The sequence below is a fragment of the Acanthaster planci genome, linkage group LG11 (genome assembly GCF_054643075.1).
Source record: "Acanthaster planci isolate LZ-2023a linkage group LG11, COTS_SCS, whole genome shotgun sequence".
NCBI classification, from domain to species: domain Eukaryota; kingdom Metazoa; phylum Echinodermata; class Asteroidea; order Valvatida; family Acanthasteridae; genus Acanthaster; species Acanthaster planci.
The window spans coordinates 9,776,833-9,802,699 of record NC_141787.1 but is presented as its reverse complement, the minus strand read 5'-3'; the positions used below and the strand labels follow the sequence as shown (position 1 = coordinate 9,802,699).

Below are 25,867 nucleotides of genomic sequence, written 5' to 3'. Positions count from 1 at the left end.
GGCAAAAAATGCCAAAAAAGTGATTAGTGGCTTAAAATACAGCTTTTGCAGTGCACAATTTTCAAATTCCGTGTGTCTAGGTGAGTTAACTTGATCACTTATTTTGTTAAAAAAGGAGGTGAGTCATACATGCATAAAATCGTAGAAAAACAAACAGAAGAATCATTGTTTGAGTTATTATAAACAGAAATCTTCGATGGTGGATATTGTTGTATACATCCCCGATATTCGCAGATATTGAAAACAAGATTCATTTGGAACTTCTCAGTATTTTGGGTCAGTTGCTGGGAGATCTCAGGAGTCTATAAAATTATTGTTTGGATGATTTTGGTTTGGAGACTGTATACAAAAAGTGACGAGGAAATTATCCGTAACGGGGATCAATACATGAGGCCCTCGACAGCGCTATTCAAGGGCAAACCGCCAAGCGACGCATTCAGCACAACTCAAGATTGAAATAGATTTTTGCAAGGAAGATAACCAACCGTGTATTGGAGGAAAATATCCTCATAACACGAGAGACAATCAAACAAATCTGCTATAACCCATGGGCAGATCTGGGGCAGGAACCCATGCCTCATCTTTCTCCGAAAGAGAGAGTTTCTTTGAAATGATTAAAGGCACTTCTGGTACTTTGTAATTTCTGTTTCTTCACAAAGCGTGTAAAAATACCTGTGGCTCAACCCCCCAAAAAGCGAGGCTCCAAAAAAGAAAACGACCCCCCCGTAAAATTGGAAGTTAGCCCCTGAATCCGTAGACTTATGTTTTCGGATCTGCTCTTTGAACTGCAAAAAACCAGGAATCCCATCCAGGCCATGGTGGTTAGAGAACAACTGCCTTCAGTTCTATTTAATCCTTCTGGGTCGCCCAGAAGATTATTGATAGGGCCTACTAAACCTATCCGGGCGTCACTTTACAAACAAAATATTATATGTAGAGGTATTTTGGAAGTATTGTTTGTCTTTCAAATGCTGTAACAAACAATCTTTGTCAATCGCTGTAGCAATCAATATTACCCCGAAGGTCTATTCTCACCTTAGTTTTAGGTGGAGAAAAAGATGCCTGGTTTGCACCTTGCATTCCTATCCATTCCATCCTGTCTCCAGATTTACGCCCTACGTTGACCCTTCCTGAAGTCTCTTGGTCGGGGGGAGTTTTGTCTGGGTCCACTTTGTTCTTTCTGACGGTAAGGTAGAGGCAAATTGCAACGACGAAGATGAAGATACACACCGAGACCGTGATGATGAACACCAGGGCAAGTACAGGTAGACCGTCTGAGGTATTACAAGGAAACATCCAACATCATCGATCTGATCTCGCCCTGCTTTTTTTCAACGGCCGTAGTAAAAATACACGATTCATATCTGGCAAACTGTCCCATGAACAGCTATTTTGCGTTTCAGTACTGTCTGCCAAGATGCAAATGGTAGGCCTAAATATTTGGCAGAGACAAACTTTCATTATCAGCAAAAAGTCCTATGTGAAGGTCAAGGCTCCATGATAAGGGTTAAACTCTTCCCGAATCCAACGACATGCTCAATTTCCCTAATATGTTTCAAAAATCAAATAATATGCAAGCAATGTCTTTGAATTCCCCAAATGCACATCTTTCATCATTTCTTCCAAAGAGAAAGTAAATGTTGTACACATAGCAAAACGCGTACAAGCGTACCAACATGCTTGCACTTCAGCTATAAAAGGGTATACATTGCGCCATACTTCGCTGTATATGTAGATTAAGTATGACGAATACTAGACTGATTTCATCACTGTGAATTTCACTGCTCTTTTCTAATTCTGTGTCATTCGCAGTGACCTGCTTACCTGAAGGAGGTACTGGTGCAAGTCTCGTCTCACATCGCTCTCCTGTAAAATCAGCTTTACATCTATAGGTGTAACAAAGAACTTGGTTTACTGTTAGGTGTATCACGCAGAACAGCGCCGAGATATGAGTTAGTGATCTTTTTAATGAAGCAAAGCTACGACGGTATAAATTTCCTACAGTGGGAATTTGACTGAATGAATGCTTTATCCTGAAAGTTAACTATAATGTACACTGCAAAATTTTCCTCACTTACGTGCAGGTAAACCACGGCGAGAAACTAGGCCTTACGCAGGTTCCACTGTTCAGACAGTAGTCCATAGAGCAACTGGTCGACACCTCTGCAGAAACATATGCAGTAGGCCAGCTTTAGGATGCTTTTCATGATTTCGAGAAAAGTAATGTTTCCTATCTTCTAAAGGAGTTAAAGGGCTCAGTCTGCTAAACAGAGTTAACTGTCCAGGTCATATAATAATACATAATTTATTACCCGTGTAAAGTCTTCCCCAAACAAAACAAAAACCACAAAATGAAACAGCCCTGAAATCGTCTACAAGATTTATGACAGGCATTATGTTTCAAACGATTATAACAACCGTGTAGATGGGGGTAGCATCACCCCTAGTCTTACAACACTGTTTTGTCTGCATTTGTGTAAGGAACAAATCAGTTTCTTAAATCAAAAAAAAAAGAAAAAAAGATGAGTGCACAGTTAATGTTACCTTTGGCAAGGACGGAACTTGGGTCTATCAGAATGGATGAGTTGCCGTCTGTCAGGTTACGGCTACTTGACATAACTTTTTCCAGCTCGCCTTGTGAGGGCGCTGCGTTCACAGGATATGACACCACAAGGGTAACGATCAAACTGCCTTCCTCTATCTTCGTCACTTGCACCGAAAGAGCGCTCGCTGTGGCTGGACTTTCGGCGAGTTTGTTTAGAATCTGATGAAAAAAATCAAGCTAACCACCCTGAGCAGAAGACCCTCTCATATCATCGGTTGAGACGTCCTTTTGTTGGTAGCAATGAGAGTGCAACACATGCAGTTCATAGTCATTCGTGGGCCAACGAAGTAGTTCATACATGACCCATAATTAATCATTCTTTAACTGAACAATGTACTAGATTGTTCTCTGATTTGTAGCTTCCATTTAATAGTCCGGGTGGAATGTTTTTCCTGTCAAAAAACTGCAGGACCTGGTGAGATTTTTCAATAGCTGCAAGAAATTCCACTAAGCAAAATCCGAATTATTTTCGTTATTTTATAATGTACATTTGAAAGAGGTGTAGTTGATATATTAATTACCGCCTGTTGAATTGTAGCAGCAATCGTTTTGAATGCGGTAGATGTTGGATTTCTGTACGCATTGGTGAATTCATTCATAAGAAGCCTGATAACTAGTCCAAAGGAAGGGTAATCTGAAAAAAAAACCAAAATATTGTTACTAAAAAGTACTTTATCTCAACACTGCGCTGCACATGCCTTGTACATCGGCCTAAATACGTAGCATATAGGTAGAACATTATTCATTGTAAAGGCATTCTATGGAATTTCTTACGCTTGCAAGATCCATCGCTGATTTCTACGTATCCCTCATAGCCGCGGCATTGACATAAGAAGCCCTCTTCGTTAGCATTTGGCAAACACTCCTGCCCGGTTCCTGAGCACAAGTTGTCGTCTAACAAACAAGGGCTCTCCCCTGGAAAAATGAAGCCATTGTCAATTTATCTCTTTATTTATTTATTTATATCTGGTTAAACTGCTTTACTTTTGGGGGATATTTCTCAAAATGATAACGCATTAAATAAAATATCTTGTTTAAGACTTTCACTCAGTTTGATTGTTCTCAAAGCTTTACAAATCAAAGCTGAGCTGTTACGAACGGTCTTCCAGAAGAAAAATATTTTATCAATTCAGGATAGGCAATTTAAGGACTGTCTTTCATTGTATATTGCAGAGTTTAATTGGGCAAACACTGCACTGACAAAACGTACTTGCACAGGTGGCTCCTGAATAATCTAATGGACATACACACTCGTTGTCGTAGAATTCTCCTCCATTCTGGCAACTGGATGCTGTGAGTTCTATGGTCAAAACGAAGTCGACAAATGGGTTGAAAAAGACATGTATATGTCTAAGGGGCAGAAGGGGGTTAAAGGGAACCATGCACGTCCCTCCAAAACAGAGCCAAGAAAATGTTAAAATAAATAAATAAATGAGTGAAAGGCCAGTCTTGCTCTGTTCAGTTCTCTTGATTTGCAAATTGAAGCCTCAGCACTAGAAGGGCCGTGAAAGGCTGTATAAAAACAGTTGAAAAAATTGCATCCCTTCGCAAAAGGTATATTACCCTAATAAACTTATTCTAGATCCGCCCTTATTCACACCACTGTTAAAACAATGACTGTACCTCTTTGCTCCATAAAATAATATCTTATCTTATGCCACTTAATTAATTGACGACAATCGTGTCTTAATAATATTAAATACTAATATCTGGCTCTCTTCGTTTTTGTGCGAATTTGTTGTAGTTATATACATTTCAGGAGTCAAATTTATTTAATTTATTAAAATGACAAAGCGATTTTTACCCGTGGTCTGGCCCTTTATTGCTGGCGCTATATCTACGTCTCTTGGTGAAAATAAAAAATGAATTAGTTGAATTACACTTTCTATAGCAATCAAACAGCGCAGTTAGTTTTTCCAAAATCAGAAACTTGAAAATGTCGAAGATTTTGGCGCACTCTGTCTCTTGAGTAATTATACAATCCACTCAGTAAGGCAGGCATGTGCAACATCTTTTGAGAAATGTATAAACAGCACAGTCAAGCATACCCAGGCACGTTTTATTATCCTGGTCTAGATAATATCCTCGGTTGCAGCTGCACTTGAAACTCAGTAGGGTATTCTCACAGATCTGATCGCACCCAGGCTCGTCAGTGCCAGCTAGATCATCTTTGTACAACTGACACTCGTCGCGATCTAGAAAGAAATTGATTAAAATCGAACCTAAACTGTCACAAAATAGGAATATTAAAGATTGTAATGGCAGCATTTCAATCACAAAAGACAGTATATTTACTGCGCATGGTGCACTCCGGTTTACTTTTTACATGCCCACACATATGTCCATCAAGAGAGAGAGAGAGTGCAATGCAAACCTTATCCTCAAAGTCGTGGATTATGCCATTTCATCATATACCTGTGCATGTTTTTCCGTCGCCGTCTAATCCGTCAGGACAGAGGCCGCACGTGCTGTTCATGGACGGAGGCACCTCATCCGTACAATTCACGCCAAGGTAGCAGGGGCTGCCTGCGCATGCATCGTAGTCCATTTCACAGAACTCGCCGGTCCACCCCGGCTCACACTCGCACAGTAATACCTGATAAACAAAGTGAACGACTACAGAGCATTAGGAGAGATGTTGGAATGTTGAACAAGATTTTTGTTTGGCTCACTTTCCCCCCGAAAAAACAAGGCAAGTGATAGTCTGAGCTTAAATGAAGCTGAAAAGGTGGTTTAATCCAATTGTTTGAGTTTTCTTGAAAAGGCAATTTTTTCCCTATAAAAAAAGCTTCAAAAGCTACCAAATTAGTCTACGTCTTTTCTGTATCATGTAAGTACAAACTTCTGACCTGGATCAAACGGCACTGGCTAAATATACCAGGTGTTTTAATAGAGCAAGTATATCGCAACGCGGTAGTCTTTGACTCCAACCTCGCTGTTCATGGTCAGAAATCCCAACGGACAACGTTATGCCAACGATTTGAAGATCGGTGTGTGCTCAAATCTTCACTTTGTTGTTAGGAAGGTTGGAAGGTTGAATTTTACAATATGCAGAGGAATACCTTGAATTTTGCATGATTATCAAATGAAACCATGTTCAATGTTCAATCGTGCCTTTTACATTCTTTAAATCTCTGGGTGTTATCTGTGGCATCTATTCTAACCTTCGTAACAGGGCCCTATGTCAGCAACCCACTGAAGACTTATGCAGACAATTCACATGGGACAAATCAAATAAAGACTTACAGGATTTTTGCAAACACATTTTCGTTGGGTAGTCAAAAGTTGCGAAACGTTCTCCCTTGGTTCACAGCAGGTGTTGCCTAAAAATTGCTTGATGTGATTTTGGGGATTTGGAAAAGGGCATTTTCGTTGAGTATTTCGCAATTATTTAATGTTGGGGCCATTATGTTAATATTTTTTTTTAACTCGGGCCCAGTCACTGTTTGGCCAATCGAGTCTATGCTTGTGACGCTGCAAAAGAAATGTCAATATTTTTGTAAAAATGTTTGCAGAAACTTACCCCAAAGCGGTCTTGAACCAGATTGGTGCCGTCTACATGTCGACCGGGAAGACACGTTCCGCCATTTTGACAATGACAGAGATTCACTATTGGCTCGAGTGTCGAATTTGACCTGCCATCTGTTGCTAAAAAACCGACCCTGACCTTTGAGGTGTCATTGGGTGTCCAGCTGAAAAGGCCACCTGTGGTATGAAATGACTAAAATACTCAAAACCACGGCACAGAAATGCACTGTAATATTGACACTGAAGAGAAAACACAGTATCTCTCTTTTGAAATTGTTTTATAGCTCAAAGTGGCGAGTGTAGCAGTGTCACAAACCTTCCACTGTAATGCCTGCACCGGTGACCATCTCCAGCAGATGGAATGTTATGTTGTCCCCATCTGGATCTGTAGCATGTATCTGTAGCATGAAGGTCTGCCCTACGGTTGCCGTAATGCTCTCAACTGACGTCAGTTTGGGCGGATAATTTGCTAAAGGGTAATCACCAATGTTACGATTAAACATAATCACTATGTACACGTATCTGTACACGTATCTCGTGTACTGTAAGCATAATACCCGTTGAAGGCCGAATTATTAAGCTGCTTACATTCGTGGGCAATTGCCCGATTTTTGCTTATTTTCCCCCGAGTTGTGTACCCGAAACAAATTGGTGGAAGGGATCGTATCGCCGACCCGTTTTATCAAACGTATTAACAGTGATATAACATTAGAAACGCCTGACCTCATGCTAAGCATTGGGAATTAGCTATTGGGTTCAATTGGCTTCTTTCATACGAAAAAGGTAATAAATTTGGAGCCGAGTGAAGGGAGATAAAACTTAAAATCACAACTACTTTGGTGTGGTGCATGATGTTCTAACACCTGAAGGATGAGCAGCCATTTCACAGGGTTTTAGTAAAATTTATAAAAAATATTTCTATTTCCTGGTTTTGCAGCGACTACAGCTGATCGTATTGTTTACAAGTTCCCATGTTGAAAGTACACAGCAGCGCACCAATGAATAGTCTGGCAGGCGGTCTGCGTATTATGGATTAGACTGTGAAAAATGGGCTTGTCTATGATAAAACGATGCGACATCGGTGATGTACGATTCCCAATGGTGAGGATAGTATTCATTTTCACCATTCACTCACCTGATTGCTCTGGGCCAATACAAAGCGGCTTTCAAGACAGAGGTATATTGGAATTGTAAACATTGCCCAGAACACTGGTGCATCATATTAATGGGAAATCCTAACACACAGCACGAAGTAAAAACGCATTCTCTCACTTGCTGAAATCAAGTCTTCGGTATTCTTTTCATTAACTTGCTTGGTGGCCATCCCGATGGTTGTATCATTGAGCACCAAAGAGTCATAGAGACACTCCCTGCTTTCCCCACAGACCGCTTTTATCCTTTCGAGTTGCTCGTCGTCCAAGCTGGCGAGTAGATCCTCCAGAAATTGAGGCCGGAAGGTCAAGTTATTCATGTTGTCCCAGCTCTCCTCCGGCGGCAAGTAGTAGAAGTGGGATCCATTTGGGTGGACCCGCCCTGCACAGTGGCAAAGAAAGTTAATTTAACAAAAAATGTTTCTCCAAGTTTCCGTAGGTAGTGTTAGCCCAAAGGAAAGAAAAAGAACGCGAATTTGTAAGGGCAGATTAAATATTCGCGCTACGAATTCGCAAACGCTAAACACATTTCAACTTAGGTCCAATTTTGCAAATGTTTCGTGACACCAAATGTCATCCACTCTGTGAAAATGAGTTTGAAGTCACCAGTTCCACGTTTTGAGTTTTCATTTGTATTGGAAAGAGCAAACTGAGTTTTTGTTTTGTGTATCACTCAGTTTGGCATCCTGATGAAAGTGGATACTCCTTGGTGAAAAACGCCATGGGATCCTACTGATTTACACTGTGTAAAACTATTCTAAAGGACTTTTTACTCAAAAGTGGCTTAAGAAACATTCCACAGAGTGGGTCACAAATTGGCTTGAGCTTTGCATTTGTCTCAAGTAAGAACCCGGCTTTGGACAAATATTTTCTTCCTGGTGCAAACCTTTAGCAACTGACAAATTTTTAAGGTTGAACCAGTAACTAAGAGTGTAAATGCCAATTGATGATTGATATTAAGGGATAGGGATTTCATGTGCTTCAGAATGCTGTGTTTGAAACGAATATAATTGATTTGTTCATTAGTTATTCAATAGATTCTCTAATGACATGTAGAATGCGAAGTAGTCATAAAAGCCTAAAAATTCAAGTGACTATACGTATACCCAGCAAGAAATAAGACCGAGGGGTAACCCCCCCAACATGTCCAATCCCTATACACATTCCAGACTTTTGTTACTTAACACACCTCCCAAGATTTCTGAAAGGAATTCCCCAGATTCCTGCGAGACAATGACCAACACAAAGCAGGGGCGGTTCTCTCCGTCTCATACCTTGCTGCGTATGACTATACGTGTAATTTGAATACCATAGAACTGAATAAAACGCAGCACGTAGAGTGCATTTGTCAAAAATAAAATGCTTACATGTTTCTCCAAATTCAAAGAAGTCCCTTTCAAGCATCTTCCCCAGGTCTCCGGTCGGCTCTTGGAATGTGCCATCACGCCTTAGCACATCGTTAGTTGTGTTGCCATCCCAAACTCCTGCGAAAACAACACTCAGGAAATTCCTCACTCATATTCGGAATCAACTAAGAGAATCCCCTCAATGGCACTGCTTACACCGTTGTGTATGCTTAAACGTGATACACAAATTAAGAAAGAAATACATACAAAGAGCTCTGTTTCCAAAAACATTGTTGTCACATTCTACCATTGATTTCATGCAGAATGCTAGAAAGGTTAAAGTTCGAGGTATGTGTACGTCTACCGTTGTATGTACCAAGTTCAGCTTGAGGAAGTGACGATACACGAAGACCAGGCGTTTGGTCAGTAATGTTTGCATGTTTCCTAATATTTCCAAATAGGTCACTTGGGAGACATTTTGTAGTAACTTTTTCAACATTAGGGAGACATCTGTCATTAGGAAGACATTTCAATGTGTCCTTAATGCTCCAACTACCAAAAGGGGGGAAATTTTTATCGTCCACATTTTGAGAGACGATAGATTAGGGCCTGAAAGGAAAACATGCAAAGTTGGGTCGGGTTAGGGAATATTGAATTATGGGACGGTAAAGTTTGAAAAGTTTTGTGCACGTTCCTATGGGAATGTCTCCCAAGTGACCCATTTTCAGTCATCATAATATTACTATGTATTTAATTTGAAGTGCGTCATCTGGAACTGGTCTTATACCTAGGAGTCCTTTCGATTTCCCTCTGTGATTTTGGCTCAGCTGGACGGTGACGTCCACAAAACTGTTGTTCACGCCCACGGAAAATTGGATATCGGAAGCGAATATTGCCACTACTTTTGGAGGATCCTCTTCTCTTCTCACAGTTAAGCCATTGGACATCAGCCCTGAAAAAATGTTTCGCTTTGATATTCGTAAATACTTAAGACAGTCGTGGGTTGCCAACAAATTTAACAAATGGTAATTTCAAATTTGTGCGGTGGTGGTTTATCATTTAATTCAGAGAGTTTTGAAAAGGGTGTTATTTCGACGGTAATTTGCATGTTCCAATACAGACGCTTATATCTTTTGCTTTCCCTGGCACAGCAATTTTGCCTTTTTAATTCTTCTTTTAGGGTGCATGTGTGTTTATTTTGAAATATGTACGATATCTAAGAATATCACCTGCTTGCTAGCGTCTTTAAAAACCTCCAATTCTCTTAAAACAACACTGTGAAAACTACAAGTGTAAGCACAAACTGAAAACAAAAATCGGTTCTTCATTTGTTTGCCTGAGGTTCAGCGACCTTAGCAAAAGGTGCTTTGACTGTGATTTTAGAAGTGCTAGTGCGCTTAGAATTTAAGGGAACACTTGCAATTTTGTCTTCAGCTTACCATCCATTGTGGGCTCTACAACAGATCCGTTCACTGTTGTTATCAAGTCAGTGGCTTCTTTGTTGAGCTTTATTTCAACCTTTAAAGATAAGGCAAACGCTACATTATACCCAGAGCTGTTAGCGGAGATTAGGCCAAATGAAACGGTGACAGATTTCTTATTGCAGTGACTAAATGGGTATGCGAAGTTTGAATCAATATTAGGTGTACTATGCACGTTAGATTGTTACAAACCCTTGCACCGCTGGCAAAATCCAAAGCCGCAAAGCCACTGTACGAAGTCGCGTCTGTTAGCTCCTCCGTTTTGGGGTCGTATACTCTCTGCGTCCGGCCTTGTAGTTCGAAGATTCTCTCGCCTCTGTCCGGGTCTTCGATGAGAACTAGTGTGTATTCACCGAGGCCATTGAAGGTGTAGTCCAAACCATCAAGAGTTCGAACGTGCGGATCTCCCCAGAACCAACCTCGTTGGGAAATAGGAGAAATGAAGATGTCAAATGATTGTTCACAATTCGAAAGATCCGTCGATGAAGTGTGTGTACTAACAAATAACGGATAAGCCCTGAATCAAATGGAACTAGCCTAAATGAAATAAAGTTTTTGGACTTAGGAATAGAAGTATGCCACTTTTGAACCTTACAAATCTTGTATTCGCTCGCTTTGTAATCTCAAATGACACGATTACCTCTTGTAATGATAAGCAAATTCCTTCAGCATCAGCCTCACCGATATTTTGACACAAAAATGTGCGTTATGATAGCTAAATGTTTTTCCAAAATTATACACTGCTGCTTCAACGAAACACCTACCCCAAAATGTTGGTACGTAGTGGTCACATGTCATGAGAGGGCGCCATTCGATGTAAAGATGACACAGGGTGGACTTTTCACAGCAGAAGTAACGGGATAGCACGTCTTCCTCTGCCGAAATTAGTATGCGTGGTGTTTGATACAATTGCACTTTTAGATCACAGACGGAAATTATACCATGTGAATAATTTTAACACTACAATCCGTACGGCCTACTAGCGTTTTCGTACTAACCATGATTCGGCTTACTTATATCGATTATTGTGTCAGTCATCATTCCGTTTATACTGTACAAGTATGTCTCGGTTAGACGTATTGAAGACGAAGCCCACATCTGTGAGGTCTGGACTATCAATGCCCTTAATCAGCTCGCAAAGATACAGTGGCCATCTCAAACGCGCCCATACCTTGGCTGGCCCACCACTTTTCATCAAGTTTGTTTGTGGAATCAATTGTTTCAATGGCACACCAGCAAACTACCAGCTTTTACTCGTCACGTCAAAATGGCCACCAGTGGCTTTAACAGGTACAGATGCACTGCGAATTAAGACATTTATATAATTATAACGTCAGTGAGTTCAGAGCGGGGACACTCACCGTACCACTGTTGAAACACCTCAGGCGAGTAGAAAAGTGGACTGAATGGAAACCTCTCGAAAACTGAAGCAACTCTTGGATTTCTCACGTCGTACAGAAGACTACCGGTCGACCACTCATAGCAGCACTGTGGGCCAGGGGTTCCTGGGGCTTGGTACAGTCTCACAAAGCAAATGACAGCTGTGCACAGATCGAGAAAAAAGGGAGAATCAAAGAAATATATTGCAATTGCAGTAACAGTTCCCTTACAGTGGCCAGGAATCAAGTGACTATAAATACCGTACGCTTATCTAGATGGCAGACTTGCATACAGGTTGTCAGATGATAAGTTTGTTAGTGAATTGTTTCCCTCGGAGAAAAACACAAACAAAAGTGTTGTGTATTATTTCAAAGTAGTTTATTTCAAAATAATTTTCATACTAACATCTGTCTTGAAAGTATTTCAGGATGTCCCCTGCTGGAACATAATAACGATGTCGCCACATGCTCAGGAATCGCCAGTCCAGCCAAGCCATTAGCAGGCTGCAGGGACACGTGTTGGCAAAAGGGGGATAGTAAGCATTGAAGATCGGATAAGGTGCCTGATGACTGTGCCAATTGCGGCAGGATAAGCGCGGGTTGACGAAGTCATCTGGGAGACTGTCCAGCTGGAACACCCAGCGGCCTCTCTGCCCCGAATTCCCAACGATGCTCCCCGGTTGAAATAGGGAGTCCGAGGGTACATCTACGTATACGCTCCGGTCTTGTGTCCCGCACGTGTAACCCTGGACGACGTTTTTGTTGATTTGGTTGGCAGTGTCCCATTTTGAGTTACACGGATCGTAATTAAAAATAACATAGCTATGAATGGAATCTGTCAGCAGCACAGCTTGGAATGTGGTTGTCTGAAAAAGAAAGCCAAAGCAGTATATGAGTTTAAGCTTCGTCTCACTCTTTCCGTAAACCAATTGACAATGATCCACAATAGCCGAGAAAAATAAACTACATTTTACACAGATAATAACCAACAGTGAACTCTGTTCATAAAACTTACAGCTCCCTTTGAATCTGGCTGAACATTACTCCACGTGACAACCAGCGCCCAGTACGCCAGTTTCATATCGCCCTCGGCATCCACGTTTGGTAGTGCGATAGCCTTGATGGTATTCAAATTGTCTTGGTTGGTGTTTAAATCGTACTGATCATATACCTTGGAAAGTAACAAATTGAATATATGAGTAACTTGAAATATTAGCTTGTAATGGTATAGGTCTAATAAATATAATTATGAAATGTATATTGGTCTAAATAACTATAAAACTAGTATTATGCGTCCAACTTATGCGGGATTATTTTGTATCATTACATTTAGGTGACTCTGTATGCTGCTTGCATAAGGTCTGAAGACTTCGACTGGGTAAACCGTACATGGTGTCACCACTATCTAAAACTTCAATTACATTTGGCCAGAACGGTATATTAATTACGATATCAAACTGCTGTGATGACCCCGGGATTGTTTTAAAAGAGAGAACTGTACTCTCCAAAGAAATTAGACTTTTAGTCTGGTCGCATTATTGTAATTCAAATACGTTTTTTTTCTTATTACAATCGCCTGATTTGAATCTGGCATGATGAAAACAGCGTACCCATTTACAAGCTTCTTTGTGAAAAGCTTAATTTTTGTTAAGCGGGCGCAGCGGCTAGGCTCCGCTTTGATAGGTCGCATATAGCGAACGTTCAGGCGTAATCGCGACAATTGCTGGCTTGCAAGGCCATATAAGGCGCGTAGTTCCTGTAAGACAATCGTTGTAGGAGAATATTGATGGTCATTACTATCGATTAAAACGGCGGATCATCATCTTGCGGAGTTGCCAATGGCGCATTCTTGAGATAGCCTTTGACACTTATTCAGGTCCTGGTGGCAATAGATGAACACAAGTAGGAGTAATGGTGGGGCTCACTGCTTGGCGCGAAGTCTAGTCATACAGTTCTGTCATTAACAACTCCCTTAACTTCTGTATTGCTTGTGTGAGTGAGTGAAAGAACATTGCATAAACCAGGTACCAAGCATTTGTTGACATAAGTCCGGCATCTATGGGTTTCTTATTTCAGTCATGTATTCTTTTATTAACATCACGAGGCACCGGACCAATCACGATAGACCTAGTGGTGCCCAACACCCTACTCAGCGGAGTTTTCAAGCCAAAAGCTTGGAGGTGAAAGGCACCCTTGTCCAGAATTCCGCCACGGAGAGGCGTGGCGTCACAGGTTCATGAACTCCGTCATTCAGTAACTCGATTTACCTTCCTAACACCTCTCCTGACCAACAAGGGGAATATCATGAAGAGATGGAAGAATTTAAGTAAAATAGGTATAGAGTAGCAGCATGCAAAATATATCTTTTGTGGGTAGGTGTGGTTCTGAATGGAACATGAGGCTAGTCAACTAATCGGAGGATATACTCTTTCCTTTGTCGGGAGACTGCAGGAATTCCAGTGATGAAACTGCTTATATGGTATTCGGAGGTGATGAGGTTGACAGTGGATGCTTAATGTAGATTACACCACGGTCACTCAAGCAGAAAAAGGAATGCAAGACGATCAGTGAGGTGTGTCAGTCCGAGGAAAGGTAGCGGGGGCAGGTTTTGACGGTACAAGAGGCTTTTAGGTTGAGAACATATGCATTAGGGTACAGGAGGGCCATTGGGAATTTGATGAAACATGTGTTGAAACATTTTATGAAATCTGCCGATCTGGATGGTAACACGTGGGAGAGCAGAGCAATCGACATTGTCATTTGGAGAAACAGCATTATCAATACAGTGTGAGGAGCGGAAGGTGAAACATATTGAGGGGTGCAGAAAAGACAACCCTCAGCTTTGACAACAGTGTATGTATGTCAACAATTACGATGGATAGCTGATGATAATCATGAATGGCCTGCCAGGATGTTGAGCATAGAGGACGGTACAAAATATACGGGTATTTCTACACTTTAAGCAAGATTTTGTGACATACCTGCCAGAAAACGTTCTTTGTTGAAGAAAACAGATCAGCTCTAATGTCCACCCAGAATGGTGCTATCATCTTCAGTCCGCTAGGAAAGGTTGAGCCTTTAGCCCCAGGAAACGCGTATTTATTGAGGTTTTTGTTATTTGACAGAATGATGACACCGTCGTCAGTGAACTGTAAATAAATTAAAACTTGTAATGAAACTAGTTGGTGCCAGTTTGTTAAACAACATGCGAAAAAAACTGAGTTTTAATTAACATCCATATGACAATAGTCCATATATGAAAGTACCGTTATGTCTTCTCTTTACTTTCTAGTAATGCATACCGTAACATAGTGGGCTTTTTGCGAAGAGAAAATTTGAGTTAACACAATATCGGCCTCTGAGTGAACCATGAGTACACTTCGTTGTCTTTCACCATTCCACGTATTGCAAGTAATTTTTTTAGGTGTACTATATTGAGATACCAGATTTTGTTTTACTGAATGGCAAATGAGTTGTTGTAAAATGCTCACATAAATCTTCTCATACAGGTCATCGCAGAATGGGAAGAAATTTGGTGGATAAATGGTGGGAGATATCAAATCCTTCTTAGATTGTTGATTCTGAAAAAGAAAGAGAAATGTCTTTTACTTTTTCACAATGGTGCAATATGATTGGCACAAAGCAACTATACAAGAGAGCAAGGGAAATGCTACCCACGGACTATATTAAATAATGTAACTAGAGATGAATGTGTTTCATTACTTAAGCTAAATAATACTCTTTTATATTCTAAAAAACCAATACTACCTACCTCTTGCTTTGTTTTATATTCTAAAAAACCAATACTACCTACCTCTTGCTTTGCTTGTGACAGACGAGAATCTCCACTCTCTGCTCCAAATGGAATAAGACTGCCAACTAACGACCGAAAGAGATATTCAACGTTATCACTGTTGTCCTGCTGCCGCATATCTGACGAATTCCAATGTGTAGGCCAATGCAAACCCCAGAATCTGACCCAAGATCACACATTCGTGCTGCATTCGTGACGTCAAATTTGCTTCGCTTCGGCGTTTACCAACAACTGGTCTGGAATACGGAACGCTTGACAAGTACATGTATATCTCTTTGCGCGCCTAAACTTACGTTCGTGTCCGACGAACCAATAAATTTAGCATGATTACAATTCAATAATCAGTCTACATTGTTTCCATTTCGGGGAATGATGACCAATATTGTAACGAAGAAACATTGTAACGAAGAAACATTTGCACCTTACATAATACATCTTAAGAGAATACTTTGCTCAAGGGAGACAGTAGACCAATCGAACAAAAGGCAGACCTTGTCATAAAATGGCAGCAACATTAGTGAAGGGTAAACTGTGCATGTGAAAAGAACTAACTTTGGAACAAAAAGGTATTAAGGGGGCAAAAAGGTATTAATGAGACATTGGCGACAAAGAACATTTATTGGGAAACAACACTTGTTGCAGATTAGTAGGGGATGAACCAAAACAGCACTATTGAAGAAGAAGTTCTTTACCCATAACGTTGAACCCAAACGTCTTTGATGTTGTGCAGCCTCCCGAATTGGTGACATTACAAGTTACCGTGTGGTACCCCACACCAAATACGCCTCCTGATGGTCCAACATCCGTGCCATTACCGCTGCAGGTGACGACTGCATCCGAAGCTGTGTCTAGGCCCAAGCTCCAAGTCACGTTGGACGTGTGCTTGCCTGGGTCAGTGCACTGGTCAACTAGCATTGGGACTCCAAGTTTCGGGTATGCTACACACATAAATAGCATTATGCAAACGACAGTATACTCAACTGAATGAGGTCTATTTCAATAATACCTTATTCTTGGCACTGTATGGCCGTATGAAAATAAGAAATGAGACCTTTTGTATGACACACATCTTCAATATATGATGTAGGGGGGAATTCATTTTTTTTTCCAAACTTTACAACTACAGCGGTTCCTTTTGTGTGAAGTGAATATACACCTTTTATGTAGCGGATAAATTGATCAATATGTTTACTTGAAACTGTGAAGGAAATCAAGCACTGTGGAACGCCAGTAGTTTGCTCATCCGAGGAACAGACGATTTCGTGCTTCCCGAGGCCGAAATCGCCACCAGTGAGCCCAATGACGGCTCCATCCATACCCCTGCATGTGATGACGGCACGTTGGCCTGATTGGCTAGTACCTCTAACCTCGGCCCACGTCCTTGACACCGAGGTCACGCCCAGACCCAGACATTTGTTGGGAATATCTGGACAGTTTGTTGCATCGATACCTGTTTATTAAAAGAAAACCAATCTCTCAACGTCTCCGTCAACGTCAATATTTGCATGTTATTTTTCACTGAAATGTCACTTCTGTAACCCTAACGAGTTAGAAGTGGAATCGGATCTTGACATTTGTCTCATATTCTGCAGCAAGTTTTAACACCTATTTTGTGAAAATGAAACCTTCCGTTCTTGCACCGAGCTTGTTCTCAGAGACAGGCATGCCAAAACAGTATATTTTTCCCAGCATCCATCCAGAGCTGGGTTTGCACAGATGTCCACCCCACTGCATGAACACAAACCATTTTATTGCAGGGGTGGGTCCTAAGTAGGGAATTCTCTCCCGAGTTTTTGTTCTCTTAAAAATCTGCCATATATAACTTGCTTTTGGATTCCCTGGGGTAATTTATTTCTCCTCTGACAGTTGTCAGTGCTCCCGTGTCATCATTCCTGGCTGGCAGACTCAACTCTACGCTCTACGTTTACAAGAAACTTTTTTACTGTTGTAATTACTTACGTTCATCACACAGTGATCCTGTATATCCTGGAAGACATTCGTTGATGTCCTTGCAATTCGGATTTGGCAAATTAGGCCCATTGCACTTAGTTCCCTCACTTTTCTCTGTTTTGGAAAGAAAAAATATGAACAAACGACTGAACACCTCTTTGCAAACAACTGCATGGGGAATTTACGAACAGATTCCTTGGCTCCCACTTGCAAGGAACAAGCAAACTGAGGAATTCAGTTTGTCACAACATTGTTAAATGTAAAATTAGCCCCGTACTTTACATTCCCTCACTTGCAGACATTCAGCAGATTGTTTACCTGCGTCTCCCTTCCCCCTTCCCTCTCAGTGTTTTCCCCTCTCTCTTCCCCTCACACCCCATCTTCTCTCATTCCTTCTCTTTCCTTTTTTCCCCATTTTCCCCTCCCCCTCCCTCATCCCCTCTGTGACTGTCTTCCTATTCTTCCTGCTCCCCTTGACATTTTCATTTTTTCATATTTTCATATTTTCATATCTTCCTAGCCTCTTTAATGACAATCAAGTGCAATCCTTGTGACTGTACAGTGTATATGATGGCAGCGTCTTGTGGTAGAATTAAGTCTATTGCCATTCTGGTTTCTGCTGCGACTAGTGTCCCTTGGTATTTTTTCCTATGCCTAACACTCTTCGTTTTTGTGTACATGTCCATTTCTTTGTTTTTCCCCTCTAAAGTGATTTCTAGAGCTATACATAAATATTTACTAAGAATATTTCCTTTTGTTGTGTACTGTAAAGGCTCTGGTGTTAACATAACCGCTTTTGGTGCTGTCTGATGACCGCGTGATGGGGTGTTACTTTGGCACTGCTGGTGTTAGTTTGCACATGTACAAATAATACAGTGCACTGAGGGTATCAAAGTGACACCAAATAACACCAGCAGTTTCATTACCAGTGTAAAGTGTTAGTTTGGTCCTCTGATAGCACCGGGGGTGTTGGGTTTGAAGCCCCACTTTTTGCAGTGTGGTGTCCTGGTATTTAATCTTTTTCATTTTTTTATCAACCTCCCAAGCAGTGTTCTTGCAGCCTTGCATTTTCTTTACTTTTAAACTTTATTTCGCATATTGAGCTACTTGACATTTGTAAATCTTCTGAATTGTAAATTAGCAATAGTTCAGTCATATCTTACGGCTGCAAATGCTGGTTACTTAATGCATCATTAATAATAAAATATAGCTGTTTGCATAAAATTACCGGTTAGCTCACGAGACGTGTAAAAGACGCCATTGGACAATATCTCAAATTCAAAACCGGGAGTGCACAGCCAGATGTCAAACTGACACATACAATTTCAATTTTCCATCATAGAGAACACTTCTATTCCTTGAAAATGGCTTAGTTTTTATTATTTGGGCAAAGGGTAGGCGAGGGCTTACGTGGCCGCCTGCTGTGGAGGACCGTTTACTTCGGAATAATATGCACTCCGGAATGCACTTGACATTTTATTCGGTCTGATTATACCAATTGTCTATAGCCATACAAGCTTGATATTCGAATTTCAAATGAGATCTTACTTGAGCAATCATGTCCACAGTATCCGGAAGAGCATGTGCAGAATCCCTGACTTGATGAACAGATGCAGTTTGGAGGGATTCCGGTAGCTAAACAAAGCGTTCCCTCTGCGATAACAGTAATCATAACAACGTTCCACTTTGAAAATTGTGTAATGATATTTTTGTTTAATTTATTTCGGTTTTAATTTATTTTTTTTATTTTCTCTTCTGGGCTGAAAATGGTATATTACAATGAATGTTGGACATTTTATTAACAAAAAGAATTAAATTATCAGTTTTAGCTTGTCTTCCTTTTGGAGACCAGTGGTGACATGCCGTCCAATTTTTGCTTACTGGTGAACGGTAAGTTTTTTTTCTTAAATATTCATTCTATGATGCACCACGCAAGCTGCAAGTCGTGGAAATGTACGCAAAAAATGGGTTCATATTATAGCCTCCTGATAAGTTCTTGATAAAGTCTCTTACCATCAACAGAGGACACGACTATGAATAACTGACAATGGGCACTGTTCGATGACAAATCGGCCACATTGTAGTGAACAAGATGAGGAGATGTATGAAGATCGAATGTTGCAGTATCGCCAATTTGGTGCGGAGAGCCGTTTATGTCGATACTAACAGAGTATGCGCCAGAGTTGTCATTCACGGAGTGGACATCGGGCAGTGAAACGGTTGAGTAGCTCTTGTGACAGTCCGTGTAAACGGTGAGATTGCTGGGGCACGATATATCTGGAGGTTTGACATCTTGGGTGGGAACGGTGACAAAAGAAAGTCATACTGTGTTCATGTTTCTGAAAAAAATATTCGGCCTTTACGTTCTAGAAACCCTTGTTTCAGATTACCCCAGATCGGGTCCCCAGGAGGCATCATTCTTTTGCAGTTAAGGAAATAACACTCTGTTGCATTTTTTAACCATTTTACGGGTCAGAACGACCAGGAACCCAATCAAATGATCCTGAAAAATCAATATAACCTAGATAGTGGTCTTTGAATCGTAAGAGGGTAAGACCCCACAGCCATGACCCAGATCTTGGTCAACCTAACAAGGGAGTGTTTAAAGTTAGTTTAATTTCTAACCAATGCACGATGTGCCATTTCCTTCATATCCCACATTACAAGTGCAGTTGAAGCCAACAGAAGTATCAGTGCAGAACGCATTCACGTCGCAGTCGTGGAGCGGTTCCATCGGGTCACATTCGTCAATACCTGTAGCACAAAGTAAATTAGTTTTCAAGTAGTCAACGATGATGCAAAGTATTTTATTGGTGGTTCTACAGAATTTCGTCCATTTTTTTCTTGTCTGCTTAACACAGACTTCTCGCAATGTTAAAGTACTGACAAAGGATACATGAATATAAATACAGCTATGGGGGCCTACCAATCGAGGATTTCACAAGCTTTAATAAATAAAAGTATAACTTTCAAGTGAATGGTGCAAGTTTAGAATTCAAAACCATTCCCTTTGAAGTCTTCCTTCAGTGGAAAAACGCGAATTTGGCAAACATGAAAAAACAGCCCCTATTCAGCGACACGAAAACGGGTTTTCACCTGGGGATTCCGTAGGGTAGTCTGGAAGTGTGCAATAGATGTAGTAGTCTTCGCAGCAATCACCGTAGATCTCACAAGCCCCGTCACACCAACATCCTCCCCGGGACCCGTCAAGGAAGCAGAAATTGCGGCAGCCCACTTAAAAAGAAGAGTGCGATGGTGATTACTAACGGGCAATAAAAATGTATTGAGGACGAAAGATGATTTTTTTCCATGAATGTACTCGTGCATCCATTAAACGAAATATATAAAAATGAATAGGACAATGAAGCTAAAAAGTAAGCTCTTAAGTAATGTTAATTTGTTAAGGAAACGGCGTCAAATAATTTGGCATCTAGGGTTTCTGAGGTAGATTGGCCACCCCAAAACCAGTACACAATGGATTTATCTCTTGAAAATCAACACGGGAGAAATAAGTGGGAATTTCTTTCCACAAGCAACTGGACCGATTTCGGAAAAACGCGAGGTCAAATTTTGTGTTTATGTTGGGTTGAAGATGTCATTCGGGAGAATTGCACAACAGGCATACATAAAGCATGCGTAAAGATATAGGTAGACTGGCATCGTTGCTGCCCAAAATAAACGAGTTCCGATAACGTGTAAAAAGTGCACAATACTATACACTAATCTCTCACATGTATGAAGTTTATACATCTAAACCTAAAATCTTAATCTGAAATCAACTTAGCTGGTGAAAATAACTGTGCGATTTTTTTTCTGAAAAGGAGAACGAGATTTTACAGTTGTACAGGAGCGTACTTGTCGTGGCACATGTGCGAGAGAGCACTCGTGTTCACGTGCAGTGTGACTATTCATAGAATAACGCGGTCAACGTAGGAGTCAGTACCTTGTACTTGGGCTACCTTGTACTGTGTGCATCACATTACGAAGCTTCTAGAAAAAGACAGCAGCCCGCGTGTGGGCTTGCTTATTGCCAAGTCTAAAATTGTCATTGCGTCGGAGAGAAAAAGATAAACACATATAAGATTTTTCTCCTTAATGTGAGTGGATTCAATTCCAATGAAAGTAACCATTTACCGTCAATGAATCAGGACGTTGGCAAGGAACCTGGCAGTGTTGTGTGGTTACTGTGGTGGTCACCTAGAGTTTAGAGCTTATAATTGGAGAAAGAAGGTTTTCTTTTCCCTGCCTCCTTAAAAACGTTATATAGGAAGTTTAAAGGAAGTTAAAGAAACCAAATTTCGCTCTTAGCAGCTTTAAGCTGATACGTGCTACCGGTAATAAAACGGTTTGCTTACATCTGATGACTTCTTTCGATAATCATAGAGAAAAAAATAGACTGCATATGCTGGATAGTATCATCTTATTTGGCTATGTTAACGAAAAATAATGCAAAATTACCGCAATTCTCTTCATCGCTGCCATTGCTGCAATCCGGGAAACCGTCGCATTCCAAGAACCCGCTGATGCAAACGGACTGACCACAATCGAAGTCACCAACAGCGCATAATGGACCTGTTTTATGACACAATTTCCACACAATAAATGTACCGTTGATAGCATGCATCATTACTGTTGAAGATCACAGAAGATCATGTGTTTGCGAATTGTTACAAGTCACAATATAGTGCTGTTCGAGCGCAACCACGAGACTGGTATATCTAGTCCTTTCTCACCTTGAGTTACAGGTCCTTTCTAAATCTAACCGCTCCAAATGAAGCAATTTCTTCCAACTTCTTTAAAATTGTCCAATAATTTAATTTCAGATTGATTCTATAGTTGCCCCATACATATTTGCCAATAATTGTCTAAATCTCTTGATTTTTCCTTACTACAAATTGCTTTCTGTCCACAATTTAATAACAAAATACGGGGTAAAATATTAATTCCATGTAATTACAAGCCCCGAGGTTGAGTATTACCTTGATTACCGCAATTGGTTTCATCAGTTCCACCGAAGCAATCCCACTGATTGTCACATCGCCAGGATCCATTGATACACACCGAGTGCCCACAGTCAAACTCACCGGTAGTACATGTCAAATTATCTGAAGGAAATAAAGCCGACCAAATTCATGTACACTGAAACATACTAGTTGCTCCATACTTTATAAAGACTTAAATCTATGGGCTTCAAGTTGCAATAGGCATTTAACAATCAGATCCCTGGTAAGCCGTTCACTCCTTGTTAATTTATCGCGATACTAATTTTCAAATAAAGAGTTGTACACGAATAGCCCCTTTAGTTTCCAGATTTGGTAAGAAACCGAGTGCGCCCTCAACTTATCAGCAATTATGTCTTGCTAGTACACAGGAACAACGTGTAGCGTGAATGTGATTATAGCAAAAGTAACACCTAAGGAAGACGATATACGTGTTAGTACCCTATCAGTACAAATGAAAGGGATTTGGAAAGTTTGGTTTTTGTTTGTGGTTTTTTGTGGGTGTGTTTTGGGAGACAAAGATGTCCTTCTGGCTTAATGACGAAATCGGGACGATGTTATTTGGGAAGGTTTCCTGGTGTTTGGGCAAGCAGTCCAAAGAAATTGGTGCAACCGCGTATGGAAATATCGGCGATAGATATGTTTGAAATGTTGACAATATTGTAATGACATTGCTTACACTGAAGAGGAACGCTGGACGCCTGGAAAGAAATCCCAGCGAATGTTGGAGGATTAACTGGTCCGTATCGGAGCCACATCTGATTTCCACCTGAGAGTATATCGGGTGGTCGTTTAGTCTCATCCCAATCAGTGGCTTTGCTAACTGTCGTTAAACCCCAATCCATAAATTCATTGTCTGTGGCGGTGTAGCCGTCTCCAGCCCGGAAATATCCAGAGGAGTAGAATGTAGTGTTCAGGAAGGTAATGGAGCGGACTTGAAAGTCTAGGAAGATGACAAGGATCTTCCGATCTTCCTGCGTTGTCAAGATCCAGGTGATGGGACTGGTCATACCATATCTGTCTGGATATCTAGTTGATGTCAGGTGTGCCACGTCATCGGAATTTATATATATTACACGGCCCTCCTCTAAAAAAAAAAAAAAAAAAAAAAAATGACAAAGTTATAACCAACAAAGACAGAAAGCCGACTTGCTGGAAATTATTATTTTCTTGGCGGATCTGGGGCCAATGGCCGTCCCACCTTATAAAGAGCCATTTAATACAACCTGTGTTTGTACCAGTGAGGACAATCCATCGAAAAGAAGCCTGGGTTTGGGAACTAAGAATTTAGATTAATTTCAACAAAATTACATCGATCTCTTTTTAGTCCATGACCTGTTCCTCATTTCAATTTGAACTAACACAACCAAATCCGAAATCACATTAGACCTACATGTCAAGACTATACCCCAAGAGATGGGCTTATACTGCCAGAAGCTGAAATCATTGAATTGATCATGAAGAAAGATGCGGAGTTTAATGGCAGAGTACGAGTTTGAATACATGGTGCTGGAATAAAATAATCAAATATCCTCAATTATCTTCTCCATTCTGAATATCGAATCTCTGATTGAGCCAAGCAATACGGGCTAGTTATATTTGTCATGTAGAAATCCAAAGCTTAGCCAAGTCAAGGGGGTGAGGTAAACGTTGTAACAGTTGCTTGAAGGCACATCCCTCTGGTCCACCCTTCTATGATGCAAATCATTAGAACAGTTCAGGGGCGGATCCCAGATCTTCCGAAGGGTATGCATGTGAGTGTGTAAACGCCTTCAATCGTGGACCTATAACAATAGGGTACAATAGGGTCCACAGTTGCCGAAGAGTCCACGGTTGGAAAACGTGTACAATGGGAGTTCTTCCGAAAAAGTTAGAGTATGAACAAAAGAGGAACAATAGGGAGTCCACGATTGAAGGCGTTTACCCACTTGGGTGTGTGTGTGGGGGGAGGGGTGAACTAAAGCAGTATTCGCAAAAAATGCCCGTACGGTTTTGGGTCTGGAGCCATTTTGTTTTCCAGGCGCTCTATGGTGCAATTTCAGGTGGTATGACAACACTTTATTCTTCTATTTCCCTCTTTTTTCTTCCATCTATTTCTTTCTTTTTGTTTAGTGAAAAAGGGGTTGTGCGCCCGAACGCCCCTTGGATACGCCCTCATCGTTTTCCTACCGCAATTGAGTTCATCCTGTCCGTCTGGACAGTCTGACTGGCCATCGCACTGCCAAGCCCCGTTGACACAGACAGAATGTCCACAGTCGATATATCCAAGTGTACAAGAGAGATTAACTGCAAAAGAAGTATGGATCTTACTCCCTATACGGCCAATTTGATTAACTCAAGAGAAATTACAAAAAAGGAGAAATTAAACGATATCAAAAAATGCGATTGATGATGTATTCCACACAATTTAAGAGCAATCACGGCAGCTTTTTATTTCTCGTTGTCTCCAGATTTCTTGCTTTTGAAGAATCTGTAGTGTCATTTCCAGAAATCAAAAAATGAATAAATAAAACAATAAAAAATAAAGAGGAAGGTTTTTAAATTCCATTTCGTTTAGACCCTATAAATAACGCCCAAAGGGCCGTATTGCTGATAACTTTAAAACCTTAGCATATTTCATTAGTAAATATCATGTAAGGAACCTCTAAGAGGAGAAACTTACGTGGGAAAACTCAGTTTATTCAAAATCAGACTTTTACAAAGCATGGAAAATTTATAGAACGTGGACTAAACTCTTCTTAACCTTTGATTTTAATTTTTAAAAAATGTTACGGCTACTCCCCTTTCGGTACCAAAAGCAAACTGGTCGATTGAAAATTAAATGTTAGCTAATGATGTTCTTGTTAGGCTTGGACTCACTGAGACATGCAAGGTAAGATTTTTTAGCCGCATTTGTGGTGGACTTAATCAAGGCTGATTCTGGTGATGGTGTGTTATGCATGCACTTTACAGAGCAATCATCGACATGGCTAAACAGGAGACGTTTGCGGGTAAAAGAAAAGTCGACATCACCACCTGAGCGGATTTGACAGTTTCAAACAATCCATTAAATTTTACCTAGCACTAAATTATAAGTCTCAAGTAAAAAGGTATACATACACGACGTCGGGACACTGGAAGCCCAAAGGCCAAAGCCTTCCAAGGTATTGTAGCTGCCCGTGGTGAACCTCAGCCACAGTTTGTTACCATTGGAAAGGAAATTCGGTGCGAGTTTGGTCCCTTGCCAGGAGAAGAACTCATGGTCGCTAGTCGAGTTACCATCCCCGGCACGAAATACATCCGAAGAAGCAGTGCGAAAAGACTCAAATTCGATGAGAATCCTGGTACCCTCTTCAGCTTGCAGAATCCAGGTAATGTTCAGGTTGGTGGGGTAATAGTGAGGATAGAGAGTTGACCCAAGGAACACCGTCTCGTCTGTGGGGATGTTGACGATGCGGTCCTCTTCTGCGAAATGAGAGTGATGTTTGAATGTGAATCTTATGATATTTTGTGAGTTTCACTTATCATCACACAGCCGTCAATTTAACAATAAGAACAGCAAACGTACAAAATGGCATGCGGCAAACGCCACTGAGCATGGGGATTGGGGCTGTTGATTCCTGGCGCGAAGAAG

At 40.8% G+C, this 25,867-nt stretch overlaps 1 protein-coding gene across 1 annotated transcript in view; it reads right to left on the bottom strand.

Annotated features, from left to right (window-relative positions):
* LOC110989125 (uncharacterized) overlaps positions 1-25,867 on the bottom strand; it is a 47,777-nt gene that overhangs the window by 2,519 nt on the left and 19,391 nt on the right. Inside the window, exons 18-52 of the mRNA XM_022253271.2 lie at positions 25,354-25,698; positions 24,424-24,540; positions 22,934-23,341; positions 22,234-22,359; positions 21,713-21,826; positions 20,351-20,488; positions 19,880-20,008; positions 19,268-19,546; positions 18,803-18,907; positions 17,264-17,368; positions 16,497-16,754; positions 15,997-16,242; positions 15,305-15,369; positions 14,982-15,071; positions 14,472-14,639; positions 12,506-12,661; positions 11,897-12,356; positions 11,473-11,652; positions 10,876-10,986; positions 10,304-10,530; positions 10,070-10,148; positions 9,418-9,582; positions 8,652-8,768; positions 7,406-7,666; positions 6,450-6,602; positions 6,129-6,310; positions 5,021-5,201; positions 4,654-4,800; positions 3,816-3,905; positions 3,380-3,520; positions 3,127-3,239; positions 2,545-2,764; positions 2,079-2,163; positions 1,825-1,886; positions 1,036-1,274 (exon numbers count right to left, since the gene is read on the bottom strand). Of these exons, the coding sequence (XP_022108963.2) occupies positions 1,036-1,274; positions 1,825-1,886; positions 2,079-2,163; positions 2,545-2,764; positions 3,127-3,239; positions 3,380-3,520; positions 3,816-3,905; positions 4,654-4,800; positions 5,021-5,201; positions 6,129-6,310; positions 6,450-6,602; positions 7,406-7,666; positions 8,652-8,768; positions 9,418-9,582; positions 10,070-10,148; positions 10,304-10,530; positions 10,876-10,986; positions 11,473-11,652; positions 11,897-12,356; positions 12,506-12,661; positions 14,472-14,639; positions 14,982-15,071; positions 15,305-15,369; positions 15,997-16,242; positions 16,497-16,754; positions 17,264-17,368; positions 18,803-18,907; positions 19,268-19,546; positions 19,880-20,008; positions 20,351-20,488; positions 21,713-21,826; positions 22,234-22,359; positions 22,934-23,341; positions 24,424-24,540; positions 25,354-25,698 (6,062 nt within the window). The remainder of the gene's footprint in view (positions 1-1,035; positions 1,275-1,824; positions 1,887-2,078; positions 2,164-2,544; positions 2,765-3,126; positions 3,240-3,379; positions 3,521-3,815; positions 3,906-4,653; positions 4,801-5,020; positions 5,202-6,128; positions 6,311-6,449; positions 6,603-7,405; positions 7,667-8,651; positions 8,769-9,417; positions 9,583-10,069; positions 10,149-10,303; positions 10,531-10,875; positions 10,987-11,472; positions 11,653-11,896; positions 12,357-12,505; positions 12,662-14,471; positions 14,640-14,981; positions 15,072-15,304; positions 15,370-15,996; positions 16,243-16,496; positions 16,755-17,263; positions 17,369-18,802; positions 18,908-19,267; positions 19,547-19,879; positions 20,009-20,350; positions 20,489-21,712; positions 21,827-22,233; positions 22,360-22,933; positions 23,342-24,423; positions 24,541-25,353; positions 25,699-25,867) is intronic.